Below are 16,352 nucleotides of genomic sequence, written 5' to 3'. Positions count from 1 at the left end.
CTACTCTGGCATTTTGGTTGAGACCCACATACACTGTACTTTAAAGGAACGTCCAGTCCACCTAACAAGGACTGACACGTGAAGCAGCTGTCAAATATTTTAGATGTAAAAGTTAAGAACCTTCTGCAAATAAGGAAGTTCTTGTAAATAGAAATCACTGACTTTTTGGAAGCAGGAATGGATATTGTGGATTATTTTTTGATACTGTTCAAAACCATGATGAAATCCCAAATAGGTAGTTGGATTGTTGATTGCTGTTTAAATTGTAATCATTGTTGTTCTTTAGGTAAATGAAACCGTTATCTGGCACACTGCAAAGTTCAAAGGCCCAAAAACAGCAAAGGTTCTTAACTTTGTGAATTACAAAAGTAAATGCTAGTCAGGAACCTCCTATGATTCTTCAATGTCAAGATATCTTTCACATCTAAGTTAGAAGCTGCCAGTTTATGTTTAAACTTAAGAGATTCTACAGATGCTAGAAATCCAGAGCAACACACAAAATGATGGAGGAACTCAGCAGGTGAGGCAGCATCTACAGAGGGGAATAAACAGTCAGGACATTTTGAGCCAAGACCATTCATCAGGAGCTGGAAAGGAAGAGGGAAGAAGCCCAAATTAGGAGGTGGGTGCAGGGGAAGGAATACAAGCTAGCAGGTGATAGGTAAAGCCATGTGAGGGGTAAGGGACAATAGGTTGGTGGGGGAGGGGAGGGTGTGAAGTGAGAAGCTAAGAGTTGATAGATGGAAAAGGTAAAGTGTTGAAGAAGAAGAAATCTGACAGGAGTGGAGAGTGGACCATGGGAGGAAGAGAACGACACCAGAGGGAGCTGATGAGAAGAGAAGGGTAAGAGGGAAGCCAGTATGAGAATGGAAAAGAGGGAAAGAAATTACCAGAGGTAGAGAGGTCGCTCTCCATGCCAACAGGTTGGAGGCTCCCCAGATGGATTACAACTCACGTTTGATAGATGATAAAGAAGAGCCTTTAACAACATAGCATTTCCTTAATATTAAGCTAAAACAGGACTGCCCTTGTGATATGGGGAGATTTCATAGACAATATGAAGCTATTAACAGGACAAGGACAATTTACATTCTGCATTTAATATCTATTTGTTTTGTTAAACTGCACTAAGTATCACTGATTCCTATCGAAAAGGAATAATCTTTTGCCATCAAAATACTTCTAAAAACTATTAAATCTCCTTTTAACTTGTTCTCTTCCAGTGAAACCAAATCTTTCTCATAAAATCCATGTACATAAGACTTTTATCACTAGATATATTGGAATATTTTTTCAATTGCAATGACTTTTGTAAAGTAACAAATATCTTATTAATTTTGAATACAAGGATTAACATACAGAAATAATAAAGGGAGTCATCAAATAATCTGGGTGTGGATCTGTGTTGTTTAAGACACTGGAGAACTCCACTACTAGAAACCATATTTTGGGATGTTCTAGTCAATTGAGAGGGCAGAACAGTCACAAAATTAAATGTCTCAGCAGAAAGGATGGTATCTTTAATTTAAAATTTAAGCATCAAACTGGATTATGTGCTCAATTTTGGATTATGACCATTGCTTCAGCAATAAATGCTATTCATTCTCTATGGCTTAAACGTTCTTTCTAATAATATACAATAGTCTAACTGTGGATTTTTCCATGTTTTCTTATATGTAAATTGTAAATTTACATCTCCAACTATCTATATTTAAACTCCGTTATTTATATAACAGAACATTCTTTCCATCTGACCATTCTCAACTTTCAATATCTTTTTATAAGGGTAGGTATTGCATTTTTTGTTCAAAATAAAGTAATACACATATACTTATCTGCATTAACTTGTATTCATCACTTGTCTGGACATAACATTTTCTCTGAATTCTTTTGAATTTCTGTTTACTGTTTGCCAAACCTAGTCTGATGTTCACAAGGATACTTCAATGATTTAATGTATATTTGCCACACTACAAATTTATGAAATTCACTCAGAAATTGATCATAATTTTAATTTTGTGTAGACAACATTAGTTTTACTATCCTTTAAATGCTATGCCTAATTTTTATTTTGCATTTAACTAACAAGTAAAAAGTCATCACATAGTATGTATAAAACAATAAATTGTAGGCCAGTATTATCCCTATTACATGATAAACTAAAGTTAAAATTATGCTTAAAGTTCATATTCATCTAACATCAGTTCTTTGCTCCTTCTTTTCCCCACTGCACAATTTGCTTACTTTTGGAAGCTCACGGTGTATGCCGTCAATCATAGGCTGAATGGTGCTACAATAATAACATCTCACTCAACATTAGCAAAACCAAACAGCTGATTATTGACTACAGGTGGAGTAAATTAGAGATATATGAGCCAGTACTCAACAAAGAATCAGAGGTGGACAGGGTCAGTAACTTTAAATTCCATGGTGTTATCACTTTCGAGGATCTGGCAAGTGTCATTGCAAAGAAGGCATAGCAGCATTTGCACTTTCTTCGAGGTTTGTGGAAGTTTAGCTTACAAACTTCTATAGATACACAGAGGAGAATATATTGACAGGTTGCATCATGGTATGGAAACACCAATGCATTGAATGGAAAAGCTTACAGAAAGTAATAGATGCAGCCCAGTCCATCACAATAAAGCCCTCCCCACCATTGAACATATTTATAAAGAGCACTATTGCAGGAAAGCAGCATCATCATTAAGGACCCCCCAGCATCTCTTTTCACTGATGCCATCAGGAAGGAGGTACTGGAGCCTTAGATCCCACGCCATCAGATTCATGTACAGTCATTCGTCTCAACCATCAGGCTCCTGAAAGAGTACATAACTTCACTCACCCCAACACGGAATTGATTTCTCAACCTAAAGGATCACTTTACTCTACAACTCATGTTCTCAATACTATCTATTTATTATGTATTTCTTTTTATTATTTTCTTTTTCTTTTTTTATTTGCACAAATTATTGTTTTACACATTGGCTGTTTGTACGTCTTAGTTTGTGTGTAGTTTTTTATTGATTCTATTGTGTTTCTTCGTATCTACCATGAACGTCCACAAGAAAATTAATCTCAGGGTTGTATATGGTGACATATATGTACTTTGATAATAAAATTACTTTGCCTACAACTCATTATTTTATCTCTTCCATATGCGTCACTCATAAATTTGCACATCCTCGAAGCATCATTAAGGCTTTCAGGGGCAATCAATACTTTTGACAATATAATCACCTCTGATCTACAGGTGCGCTGTTCTCATTTCCACCATTCTTTGACAATACTCATAAATAACATTTATTTAACATACTCACTATTTTGTCATTCTCCTCAATCAGACTTCTTTCTTCATTCCCAAGTGGGTTTACGCTGAGATATATTTTCTGTCTAAACACTCGTGACTATACCCATTGGTTTTCGCTTATATCAACTGATAGCTCTCAATATTTCTCCTTAGCCATTCCACTCCTCTTTTGCATTCCCTGTTAGTGTTGATCATTTTAAGTTTTATTTCACGTTTAGTTTGTTAAATGATACATCTCTTTACACATTATCTTGTCTTGTTATAGGAATTTTTTCTTTGTAATTTGAAAATTGCTTGTTGGAAGATTTTTCACTCTTGACAATTAACCTGTTACCTATCCATTGGGTTCTGTCACACAATTCAAAGTCCTATTAAAATAGTCTCTGGAGCTTATTTCTGTGGGTATGTTCACCATTCTCTCAGATTGTTTTTGCTTGTTTATTCATTCCTCTTTGACTTACCTGTTCTGTTAATCCTACATTCTTCTAATAATTTTATTTTGGGGTTGCACCAATTGCATCCTATTTTTTATCAGCACTGTAATGTATTGTTTGTTGCCTTCAGTGATAAAAGATGGTATGTCTAGGGGTCTGGGAGTTCTTTATGTTTTGAAATGACTGGTCTGTAGACTGCACTTTAAACAGGTAACAAACATTCAGACATGGCTTTTGCAATAACATTGCAAACTTAATGATCCTACCAATTCTGTTCAGTCTGTCGATTGCCACAGTTTCAAATGCTCTTCGCATCATTGGGTACTGCTCCAGCACTTCGTTGAAATGATCTACGGAGAGGGAGTAGAGTCGGCAGTAGGTGTCAGCTTTCACACTGGCTGTACGGCGGCCTTTTGTTAGTAAGCAGATTTCTAGAGGGATACAAGATGAAATAGAAATTTAGCATTGGAGGCTTAATCTGTCAGAAGCAGGCACAGATCATGTTTTCTATTTAACCTCACTGCAAGAAGCTAATCTGAAGAAGGCATCAACGTTTGTCTTACCTAGTATTTATTATATAACTACAGTTGTTACAAGGATGTTTCATAACTGTGGCCGCCTGGCCTAAGCTGTAATGCTGGGCTACTCTAATCGATCTTTCATAGTACCATAGGCCAGTATAAACTGAGGTTCACACATTTGATCACAACTAGAGCCCTTTACAGAAAATACACACGTTTAAATGTCAAATGCAGACATGTTTTAACTTGGCAGAGGCATCTCAAATACCAGCTAACCTTCTGCCTCTTGTACAAGAAACAGGAGAAAACAAAGTCAACTTGAGGACCCACGTGCCCGTTCTGTCATTCAGAGACTGGATAATCCTGTGTCACTCTGCTTCTCTGCATAATATTCTCATTTTCCATGGAGACAGATCATTTACCAGTCTTGAACTTGATCCACCAACCTTAGACTTGAATGTATTTGATAATGGCAGATCCATGGTCATCTGAATTAGAGAACTGCAAAGTCTGCAACCCAGTGGGTAAAGAAATTTCTCTTTGTTTCAGTCCTACATGCCTACTCCCACACTCCTGGGACTCTGCTCAATTATTGCTTCCCAACCTGAGGAAAAAGCTTCTCACAATCAACTTTGTCAATCCTTCTCAGCATCTAGTACAGCTCAATGAAATAAACTCAAGCTTCATAGGACACCATTCCTTATCCCAAGAAGCGGTCTAGTGAACCACAGTACACTGATCCCATGGTAGATATAACGTACTTTAGGTGTGGAGACCATGCAGTATTCAAGGTAGACTTTCACCAAGGGCAGAAATAACTTCAGTGAGACATCATTAATCTATGTCACAACCACTGTGAAATAAAGGTCAATGTACTGTTTGTTTTTTGAATTCCTTGTTGTATGTTTATAACATGCATGTTTACTTGTTGTAACTGCATCAGCTCCTGTTCCCAGGTGTGAACAGCAGCTATCAAACACAGCCAATAATTATGTATGCATATGCTCAGAGGTTGAGCTCCAAGCCAGCATTTAATCTTCCCTGAGGTATTCAAGAGGATAAGCCTTGCACCTACCAACTGAAAATTAAAGGTCCTCTACCAACACGGAGTATCGCAAAATGCTGGAGGATCTCAGCAGGTTAGGCAACATCTATGGAGAGGAATACACAGTTGACAATTTGGAATAAGAGCCTTCACCAGGACTAGAAAGTAAGGGGAAAGAAGCCAGCATAAGAAGGTGGGTGTAGGAGAAAGAATAGAAGCTGGCAGATAAAAAATGAAGCCAGGTGAGGGGGAAGGCCGATGTGAGTGGGAGCGGGGATAAAGTGAGAAGCTGGGAGGTGATAGGTAGAAAAGGTCGGGCTGAAGAAGAAGGAATCTGATAGGAGAAGAGAGTGGACCTTGGGAGAAGGGGAAGGAGAAGGGCTACCAAAAGTAGGTGATGAGCTGCTGGGGAGAAAAGAAAGGGTAAGAAGGGAGACAGAATGAGGAATGAAAAAAGACAGAAGAATGTCTTTAACCCTTTGCAGACTCCTTGCATCCTCCTTTCAGCTTTCTTTTTGACTTGACTTTATGTCATGCTAAGTTATGTCACTGTCTTTTCATCTGTTGTTAAACTGTAGATGGCTGAGGGCCTAGCTACAGGCTCCTGTGGCTTGACTCACGCAAAAATAATGACTACTTTGGTGAGGTACTAAACAACTGCCAGTACTCATGGAGGTGTAATCGAACACAAACAGCTTCCTCAGAGTAGGGGTGATAATTGGCGAAGAATGCAAAATGACCAGTAAGATTGTAAAAATAAATGTGGAATGTTATTTTATTTTATTTATTACACACACACACACACACACACACACACCTTTCTTTACACTCACCACTACTAACACACATGTCTGGACTGGCTCCTGAATGGGAAGGGTCAGTGAGTAGCCCCCATGCATCCAGTACTAGTAAATGCAGGAACGAGGCTCCTCAAGAAGCAGTAATGAACAAAGCTACTGCATCAGTATGGTTCAGCTCAGTAAATACTGAAAACTCAGTCACATAATGCTTTTCCCACCAAGGACGTCCTCAAGAGGAGGTACATCAAGCATGAAGGACCCCCGCCATCTGTGTCATGCACTCTCCTCATCACTATCATTGAAGAGAAGGAGCAGGAGCCTGAAAACTTGAAATCAATGACTCAGGAACAGCTTCTTCCCTCCACCATCAGATAACTGAATGATCGATGAAACTAATCTTGCTATTCTTTCTTTTTGCACTATTCCTTTATTTATTGCAATTTATACTAATTTTATGTCATTTCACCATATTGCTGCTGCAAATCAATAAATTTGCTCGACAGCTGTAGAAGGGGTTGAAAGCTATTACCTCTTACAAAGTGAAACCAAGCAACATAAATGACAACAGGATTTCGCTTCCAGGTGAATTTAATGCTTTCGATGCTCACTTTGACCATTAAAACATGGAGGAATAATTACAATGAGAGGGTCAGCAACTTTAAATTGCTTGGTGTTATCATTTCAGAGGACATGTCCTGGGCCCGGCACATAAGTTTGGATTGGCACACCATCTTCTCCACAATCTCCATCAGCACAGGTACACCACAAGGCTGTGTGCTTAGTCTCCTGTCTACTGGCTTTATACTTATGACTGTGAGGCTAAGCACAGCTCCAGTATCATAGTTAGGTTTGCTAATGACACCACCATTGTAGGCCAAATCAAAGGTGCTGATGAATAAGCAGATAGGAGGGAGATTGATTAGTGCCACAACAACAACCTCTTACTCAATGTCTGCAAGACCAAGGAGCTGAATGTGGACTTCAGAAGGAGGAAACCAAAGGTCAATGAGCCAGTCCTCATTGGAGGGTCCAAGTTGGAGAGAGTAAGCAACTTTAAATTCCTTGGTGTTATCATTTCAGCAGACCGTTCCTGGCCCCAGCGTCTAAGTGCAATTACAAAGAAAGCTCAACAACGCCTTTAATTCCTTAGGAGTTTATGGAGATTCGGCATGACATCTAAAACTTTGACAAACTTGTATAGATGTGTGGTGAAGAGTATATTGACTGGCTGCATCACAGCCTGGAATGGAAACGCCAATGCCCTTGAATGGAAAATCCTACAAAAAGTACTGGATATGGCCCAATTCCTCATGGGTAAAGCCCTCCCCACCACCAAGTTCATGCTATCTTCTCACTGCTCTCATTAGGAAACAGGTACACGAACCTCACCACTCCCACCACCAGGTGCAGAATTAGCTATAACCCCTTGACCATCAGGCTCTTGAACCAGAGGGGATAACTTCACTTGCTCCATTATTGAACTGTTCCCATAAACTAATGACTCACTTTCAAAGACTCTTCATCTCATGTTCTCAATATTTATTGCTTATTTATACATCACTGTTATTATTTTAACTTTTTCTCAGGTCAAGTTGGTAAAACCTGAGATACAGGCATAGCCAAACACACTCATTTCTCAATTGCTAGGAGATTTCGAACTATTCTAGTGTGTTTAGTATTATGGCTTTCTGTAGATTTACATAAATATTTCTGTGGTGCCCTAATTTTTTAATGCTATTGTGTAGTGACATTGAAATGATATATAGTCAGATAATACAATCTGATTATATATACCCTGTTCGTGTTCCATAGTCTTTCAAATTCCTCTTTTAATTTTGCATATTTCTGGTGTTTTTCGCTTTCTGACTTCTGTACGTTGCGTGAGTTTGGAATGGCTATATCTATAAAGTAAGTTGATCCTGCTCATTTATCCTGTAATATTATACCTGGATGGTTATTATGGATTGCCCTACCTGCAATAACCGATAGGTTGTAGTATCACTTGTAGAACTCTAAAGGTGGATCAGGCTGGTATCTATAGTAACATATGGTTTCTTTAATGAGTATGAATTTTAAGGCAAGATTTTGGTGAATGATATTTGCCACTTGATTGTGCCTGGCTAAGAAATCAGATTGAGTTAAACTGCTACAGGATCCTGTAATGTGTTGGATTGTTTCTGGTTTTTCTTTGGCATTTTCTGCATTTATCAGCTTCAATTTGTTGGTATTTTATCATGTATTATTGATAACATTTTGAGTTAACCACCTGGTCCTGTATTGCCACAAGGAACCTTTCTGTCTCAGCAAGTGGTCTCCAACTCTGAGCCAGGCATTCGACACTTCCTCATTGGCATCTAGTCTGCTCAGATTGTGGGATGTTTTCCATGTAGGGTTGTGATCTTCCTTTGGTTGAGTTTTTCTTCTATAATGGTAATTTCTTTATTTTTCTGGATCGTGTTTACATTTAAGTTTAGTAGTGTGTACTTCTTATCAGAATTGCATTTGCTCATGTGGAATGCTGAATCCTGTCTTTGCTGATGATAATATATCCTTAGAAATTTTATCTGACAGTTGTATAGATTTTTAATGTCATTTATACCTCTTCCTCCTTCTGTCATAGGTAGTGTTAGTCTAGGTGTGTTTGAAGGTACCTTGTGTTTTCTAAAATTTGTCATTTTAGTTCTTATTTTCCAGATTGGTTTCAGACCAAGATATTATGCCAAAAATATATTGATGTGGGTATAGCAGAAGTGTTTATTGCCTTTGTTATATTTTTATTATTGAAATCTGTTTGGCCATTTTTATTAACTATTAAAGTAAATCCTGTTAAACTTTTTTTCCTTTATCACAGTATGATCTATTTTCTTTGTTTATTGATATCCCAGATGCTTCTATGTTTCATATTCATCCATCAGTTGTATTGTATCCTTCTGCACATTTTTATATTCCATTAGCTCTATTGCACTTTCCTTTATGTTTAATGTCTGGCACTTATCTCATCCAAAGTTCATGTTTATGTCTTTTGAAAATAGTTCTACTATTTGAAGTAATTGTTTTAGCTTTACTGAAGAAGGAGGGTATAATTTTAAGTCATCCATGGCTAGAAGGTGTAATTTGTTTGGTTGTTTCTGATTTGATTCCGATTGAGTAAATTAGAGAATGGGTTTAAAGCAAGACAGAACCATAGTAAGCTTAGAGAGTCGCCCTGGAAAATACCTTGGTTTATTTTGATAACAGTGATTGATTTTTTTTGGTTGTTCATAAATTGTGAGATTATAGTTCACTAATGCTTAATCAGATGTAGGAATTTCACAAGTATTGAGTGTACTTTAAGAACTATCAACCATGAGTGTGGGACAGAATCAAATGCTTTTTAGTAGTCAATATAACAATATGAAATATTCCTGCTTTTCTGTCGGGCTTGATTTAGAATTACAGAATCTATTATCAGCTATTCTTTACATCTTTTTTCATCTTATGTAAGTAAATTGTGGTTATCTAAGTGAGTGGTGATAAACAAGTAATACAGTAATATTTTGATGGGTGATTTGTGATTTTTCCTTTAGGTAAGAGATACGTTTCACCCTCTGTCAAAAACTTTTCAGCATTTTTAAGAAAATAGTTGATATATGTTAGTAGGTATGTATGAAGGCAAATATTTTTTTCATACCAATAATTATGAACATGATCACTGCTGGTACATTTCTGGTTGTCAGTATTTTTAATAACTGATTTTAGAATATCCATTGTAACTTCAGGTGTTTGATATCAGAATCAGGTTTATTATCACCGGCATGTGACGTGAAATTTGTCAACTTAGCGGCAGCAGTTCAATGCAATTCATAATCTAGCAGAGGAAAAAAAATGAATAAATCAATTACATATATTGAATAGATTTTTAAAAAGTGCAAAAACTGAAATACTGTATATTAAAAAAATGAGATAGTGTCCAAAGCTTCAAAGTCCATTTAGGAATCGGATGGCAGAGAGGAAGACGCTGTTCCTGAATTGCTGAGTGTGTGTCTTCAGGCTTCTGTATCTCCTACCTGATGGTAACAGTGAGAAAAGGACATGCCCTGGGTGCTGGAGGTCTTTAATAATGGACGCTGCCTTTCTGAGACACCGCTTCCTAAAGATGTCCTGGGTACTTTGTAGGCTAGTACCCAAGATGGAGCTGACTAGATTTACAATCTTCTTCAACTTCTTTCTGTCCTGTGCAATAACCCCTCCATACCAGACAATGATGCAGCCTGTCAGAATGCTCACCATGGTACAACTATAAAAGTTTTTGAGCATATTTGTTGACATGCCAAATTTCTTCAAACTCCTAATATAGTCCCTGTCTTGCCTTCTTTATGACAACATCAATATGTTTGCATTTCTTCAACGTGTGAGTGTTTTTTTATCCTGCCTAAACCAGCTTGTTTCTTGATTGTGTGTCATTCTGTTTGACCAGATTGTAGATCAAAATTTAGTTATTATTTCTTTTTGTCCTTCTTTTTGTATTTGCACAGTTTGCGGCCTTTTGTCACTGGTTGTCGAACCTGTTGGTGCAGTCTTTCATTGATTCTGTCCTGGTTATTGGACTTATTGAATATGCTCACAAGAAAATTAATCTCAGGGTTGTATATGGTGAAACCTATAGAAATACTTTGAACTTTGAACTCCCACAGCCCCAGATGACTCTGTAATTTCACTCCCTGAGGCTGACATGACAGCATCCTTCAGAAAGCATCCAGCTGAAATGGAGTACCTGGCCGAGTATTAAAGACCTGTGCTGATCATCTAGCTGGAGTGCTCACTGAGATGTTTAACCTCTTACTTAGGCAGTCCGATCTTCTCACCTGTATCAAGTAGGCTTCAATTGTACAGGTGCATAAGAAGAACAAGGAAACTGCCTCAATGACTATCCAATATATGCTCAAAATTCAGAGTAAATTTAATATATATTTATGTCACCATAAATATCTCTGAGATACATTTCTTGAGGGCAAATCCATAAAAAAATCCAACCTGGATTAAAAGCTCCATAATATAACAATAATAGAATCAATTAAAGATCATACCAACCTGGGCATTCAACCAGTATGAAAAAGATAAGAAAGTGCAAATGTAAAAAAGAACGAAATGATAATAATAAATAAATAAATAAGCAATACATATCGAGAACATGAGATGACGAGCCTCTGAAGGTGAGTCCACAGGTTCTGGAACATTTCAGTGATGGGGCAAGTGAAATTGAGTGAAGCTATCCCGTCTGGTTCAAAAACCTGATGTTTGAGGGGTAATAACTGTTCCTGTACCTGATGGTGTGAGTCCCATGGCTCTCTACCATCTTCCTGATGGTAGCAGTGAGAAGAGAGCTTGTCCTGGGTGGAGGGGTTCTCTGATCATGGATGCTGCTTTCCTGCAACAATGCTTGTGTAGCTGTGCTCAATGATGGGGAGAGCTTCACCCGTGATAGACTGAGTCATATTCACTACTTTTTGTAGGATTTTCCATGCAAGGACATTGGTTTTTCAATATCATGCCCGGCTGTGATGCAGCCAGTCAATATACTCTTCACCACACATCTGTGGAAGTTTGTCAAAGTTTTAGATGTTGTGCCGAATCTTTGCAACTTCTTGAGGAAGTAGAGGCGATGTTGTGCTTTCTTTGTAATTGTATTTACATGTTGGGACCTGAAAAGATTCTCAGAAGTAATACCAAGGAATTAAAATTTGCTGACTCTCTCCACCTCTGATTTTCCGATGAGGATTGGCTTATGGACTTCTGGTTACTTCCTCCTGGTCAATAACCAGATCATTGATCCTGCTGATATTAAGAGGCTGTTACTGTGACACTACTCAATCCCTCCTATATGGTGATTTATCACCACCTTTGAATTGGCCTGCAATAGTGCTGTCATCACTGAACTTGAATATGGTAATCGTACTGTGCTTAGCAACACAGTTATAAGTGTAGAGTGAGTAGAGCAGGGGTCTCAGCACTGGTGCTGGTGGAGATTATGGGGAAGATTTTGATGCCTATTCAAACAGACTGGGGTCTGCAACTGAGGAAATCGATGATCCAATTGCACAAGGAGGCGTTGAGGCCAAGGTCTCAAATGACTAGTTTTGAAGGAATGATGGTATTGAATGCCGAGCTGTAGTCGAAAAGGAGTGTCCTGATATATGCATCTTTGCTGTCCAGATGATCCAGGTTGATTAAAAAGACAATGAGATGACATCTGCTGTGGACCTGTTGCTCCAATAGGCAAACTGGAGAGGATTCAAGTCACTTTTCAGGCAGGAGTTAATATGGTTCATCAGGAACCTCTCAAAACACTTCACCACTGTGGATATAACTACTACTGGACAATAGTCATTGAGGCAGGTTACCATGTTCTTCTTAAGAACCAGTATAATTAAAGCCTGCTTGAATTAGATGAATACCTTAGACTGCTGAAGCGAGAAATTGAACATCTCAATGTTCAATTAATCAGCAAGTTAATCAGCACAGGCTTTTAGTACTTGGCCAGGTACCCCATCTGTGCTAGATGCTTCAAGGAGGCACACCCTCCTCAAATCTGCTCGCACGTCAGCCTCAGAGACTGAAATCACAGGATCTTCGGGGCCTGTGGGAGTTCATGATGGTTGCTCCACATTTTGATGAGCAGAGAAGGCATTGAGCTCACCTGGAAGTGAAGTCCTGCTCTTGTCTGTGTTGCTTGATTTAACTTTGGAAGAGGTGATGGTATTCAAGCTCTCCCACAACTGTCGAGAATCCTTCATTGATTCAAGTTATATTTAGAATTCCCACTTTGACTGTGAGATGCCTTTCTGAGATGGTACCTCGACATATTGTAATTTTCTTGGTCACCAGACTTGAATGCCTCTGACCTTGCCCTCAGCAGACTGTGGATCTCATGTTTCATCCAGGGCTTCTAGTTAGGGAAGACTCTGAATGATTTTGTGGGGACACAGTCATCTACAACTATGGTGTAATCATTCAAAATCCACAGATGAGTCCGTGAACATGGCCCAGTCCACCAACTCAAAGCAATCCCATAGATGCACCTCTGCTTCCTACAAGCACCTCTTTGTTGTCTTAATCTTTGGAGTTTTGCTCTTTAGTTTCTGCCTGTATGCAGGTAGGAGAAAGACAGGCAAGTGATCAGATTTACCGAAATGCAGACTGGGCATAGAACACTAGGCATTCCTTGGCTTAGTGTAACAGTGGTTTAGTGCATTGGGACCTCTTATGCTGCAGGTTATATGCTGATAATGTAATTATATCCACAGTGATGAAGCATTTTGAGAGATTGATGATGAAACACATCAACTCCTGTCTGACAAGCAACTTGGATCTGCTTGAAATTGCCTACTGGCACAACAGGTCTACAGCAGATGTCATTTAATTGGCTTTTAACTACAGCCCGGCATCCAATACTATCATCTCTTCAAACCTAATCATTAAGCTTCAAGACCTTGGCCTCAATACCCCTTTGTGGAATTGGATCCTCAATTTCCTCACTTGCAGACCCCAGTCAGTACAGATTGGCAACAAGATCTCCTCCACAGTCACCATAACCACAGGTGCACCACAATACTGTGTGGTTAGCTCCCTGTTCTACTCACTTTACTTTTAAGGCTGTGTGGCTAAGCACAGCTTCAATGCCATATTTTAGTTTACTAATGACACTACTGCAATAGGCCGAATCAGTGGTAGCTACCAATAGGCATATAGGACAGAGATAGAAACTCCTGCTGAGTGCTGCCATAATAACCGCCATTTACTCAATTTCAGCAATACCAAGGATCTGATTATTGATATCAGAAGGAGGAAAATGGAGTTCCATGAGCCAGTCCTCATTGGGGGATCAGGGATGGAGAGAGTCAACAACTTCAAATTCCTCAGTGTTATCAATTCACAGGACCTGTTCTGGCTCCAGCATGTAAGGGCAATTACAAAGAAAGTACGGCAGCATTTCTACTTCCTTAAAAGTTTGGAAAGATTCAACATGACATCTAAAGCTTTGATAACTTCTTTAGATGAATGGTAGAGAGTATATTGACTGGCTGCATCATGGCCTGGTATGGAAATATCAATACCTTTGAATGGACAATCCTTCCAATAGTCTCGCACTGCTGCCATCAGGAAGGTGCAGGGGCCTCAGGACTCACATCACCTGTTTCAGAAATATTTATTACCCCTCAAACTGTTCCCACAACCTGTAGACTCACATTCAAGTACTCTTCATCTCATGGTTTTGAAATTTATTGCTTATTTATTTATTATTATTATTTTTTTCCTTTCTTTTTGATCACAGTTCCTTGTCTGTTGCACATGGTTGTCCACCCTGTTGGTGTGGTGTTCCATTGATTTTATTATGAATATTGGATTTATTGAGCATGCCTGCAAGAAAGTGAATCTTAGAGTTGTATATTGTGACATATATGTACTTTGATAATAAATTTACGTTGAACTTTGAACTTTAATTTTGAAATTTCACATCATACAATCTGTGATAATAAAGCTCATTCTGACTGTGTTTTATCTTCTAAGCACGAGATATCTGGAAGGAAATACTGACCTTTGTGGAGGCTGCAGAAAGGATTCTCAAAAATGTGACAGGACTAGTTAGATTAAGTGACAAGGACAGGTTACATAGATAAACATGAGAATTTCTGCTTATGCTGGAAATTCAACGCAACAGACACAAAATTCTGGAGGAACTCAGCAAGTCTGACAGCATCTATGGAAATTAATGAACAGTCAACATTAGGGCCGAGACCCTTAATCAGCACTGGGAAGGATAAAAAGGAGGGGAGGGGAAGGAGGATAGCTAGAAGGTGATAGATGGGTAGGAAAGGCAAAGGGCCGGAGAAGGAAAAAACTGATAGGAGAGGAAAGTGGACCATAAAAGAAAGGGAAGGAGGACGGGACTCAGGGGGTGGTGATAGGCAGGTGAGATGCAGTAAGAGACTAGAGTGGGAAATAGAAGAAGTGGAAGTGTGGGGGGGGGGTGGGGAGGGAAATTTTTATTTACTGGAAGGACAAATTGATATTTATGCCGTCAAGTTTGAGTCTAGTCAGACAGAATATAGCATGTTGCTCCTCCACCCTGAGGATGGCCTCATCTCAACACAAGACAGACCAGGGACTGGCATGTCGGAACAGTAATGAGGATGGGAATTAGGATGTTTAGCTGTCGGGAAGTTCCGCTGTAGGTGAATGGAGCATAGGTGCTTGATGACGTGGCCTCCTCCCACCCAATTTATGATGGGTTTACAATGTAGAGCAGGCTGCATCAGGAGCACTGGGCACAACAGATGACCCCAGCAGATTCACAGATGAAGTGTTGTCTCACCTGGAAGGACTGTTTCTGGCCCTGAATGAAGGTGAGGGCTGGGAGGAAGTTCAGTGGAGAGGGACAAATGCACAAGTGGCTCACGGAGGGAGTGATCCTTCTGGAAAGCAGAGAGACATGGGGAGTAAAGGTATGTTTGGTGGTCAGATCGCTCTGGAAGAAGTTGTGGAGAGTGATGTGTAGGAAAGGTTACACAGATAAATTTTTTCCATCGTAACAAGATGTTTGGGAAGATGTAATGAAGTGACTAAAACAACTAAAGGAATTGAAAGGGTGAGTCTGGAACAACAAACCTAAGATACTCTGTTCAAAGTTGATGTGATGACACATATTTTTACTGAAGGACATCTCAGCGCTGAAACTGTTGAGGGTGGGTCAATTTAAAATGTTAAATTTGAAGTTGTAGTGTTTGGATGTGCAAGGATATGAGAGGTCACAGAATCAGGCAGGTTGATAGAAGCAAGGAAGCAATGATGTAGATGAGAAGCTGAATGTTCCTCTCATCCATTGTCCCTTTATATTTACAGGGGAATGACTTTCTTTTATGTGACATATAACCTTACACAAGCTAAATATTTTCAGGATAAATATTTAAATTTCTTTCTTAAATCAACGAAGATTTAGTTAAAATCTGTGTCCCTTCCTTTTAAAAGTAAAGAGAAACTATACAAATTAGTGAAATCTGATGAAATAATAAACCAGCATGGCAAAGACCCAAGGCAGTAAATGCACTGCTTTGTACATTGATGAAGGAATGCCTGTTAATTATGTTGGCTTAAAGGATCCTGGCTAAGCTGATCAGTGAGAGCATTTCTGTTAGTTTTGATGATTCCTAAAAGGTTTATTCATGTTTCTTTGGCATGATTTTCATTAGCAAGCATTTTCCCCAG

At 38.9% G+C, this 16,352-nt stretch overlaps 1 protein-coding gene across 1 annotated transcript in view; it reads right to left on the bottom strand.

Annotated features, from left to right (window-relative positions):
- Positions 1–16,352, bottom strand: part of LOC132404879 (potassium/sodium hyperpolarization-activated cyclic nucleotide-gated channel 1-like) — a 255,912-nt gene that overhangs the window by 14,307 nt on the left and 225,253 nt on the right. The window contains exon 7 of the mRNA XM_059989441.1: positions 4,011–4,175. Coding sequence (XP_059845424.1) covers positions 4,011–4,175 — 165 coding nt within the window. The remainder of the gene's footprint in view (positions 1–4,010; positions 4,176–16,352) is intronic.

This window comes from Hypanus sabinus, chromosome 14 (assembly GCF_030144855.1).
Source record: "Hypanus sabinus isolate sHypSab1 chromosome 14, sHypSab1.hap1, whole genome shotgun sequence".
Taxonomy (NCBI): domain Eukaryota; kingdom Metazoa; phylum Chordata; class Chondrichthyes; order Myliobatiformes; family Dasyatidae; genus Hypanus; species Hypanus sabinus.
Note: the sequence above shows the minus strand (reverse complement) of the source record. Positions and strands in the feature narration are given on the sequence as shown.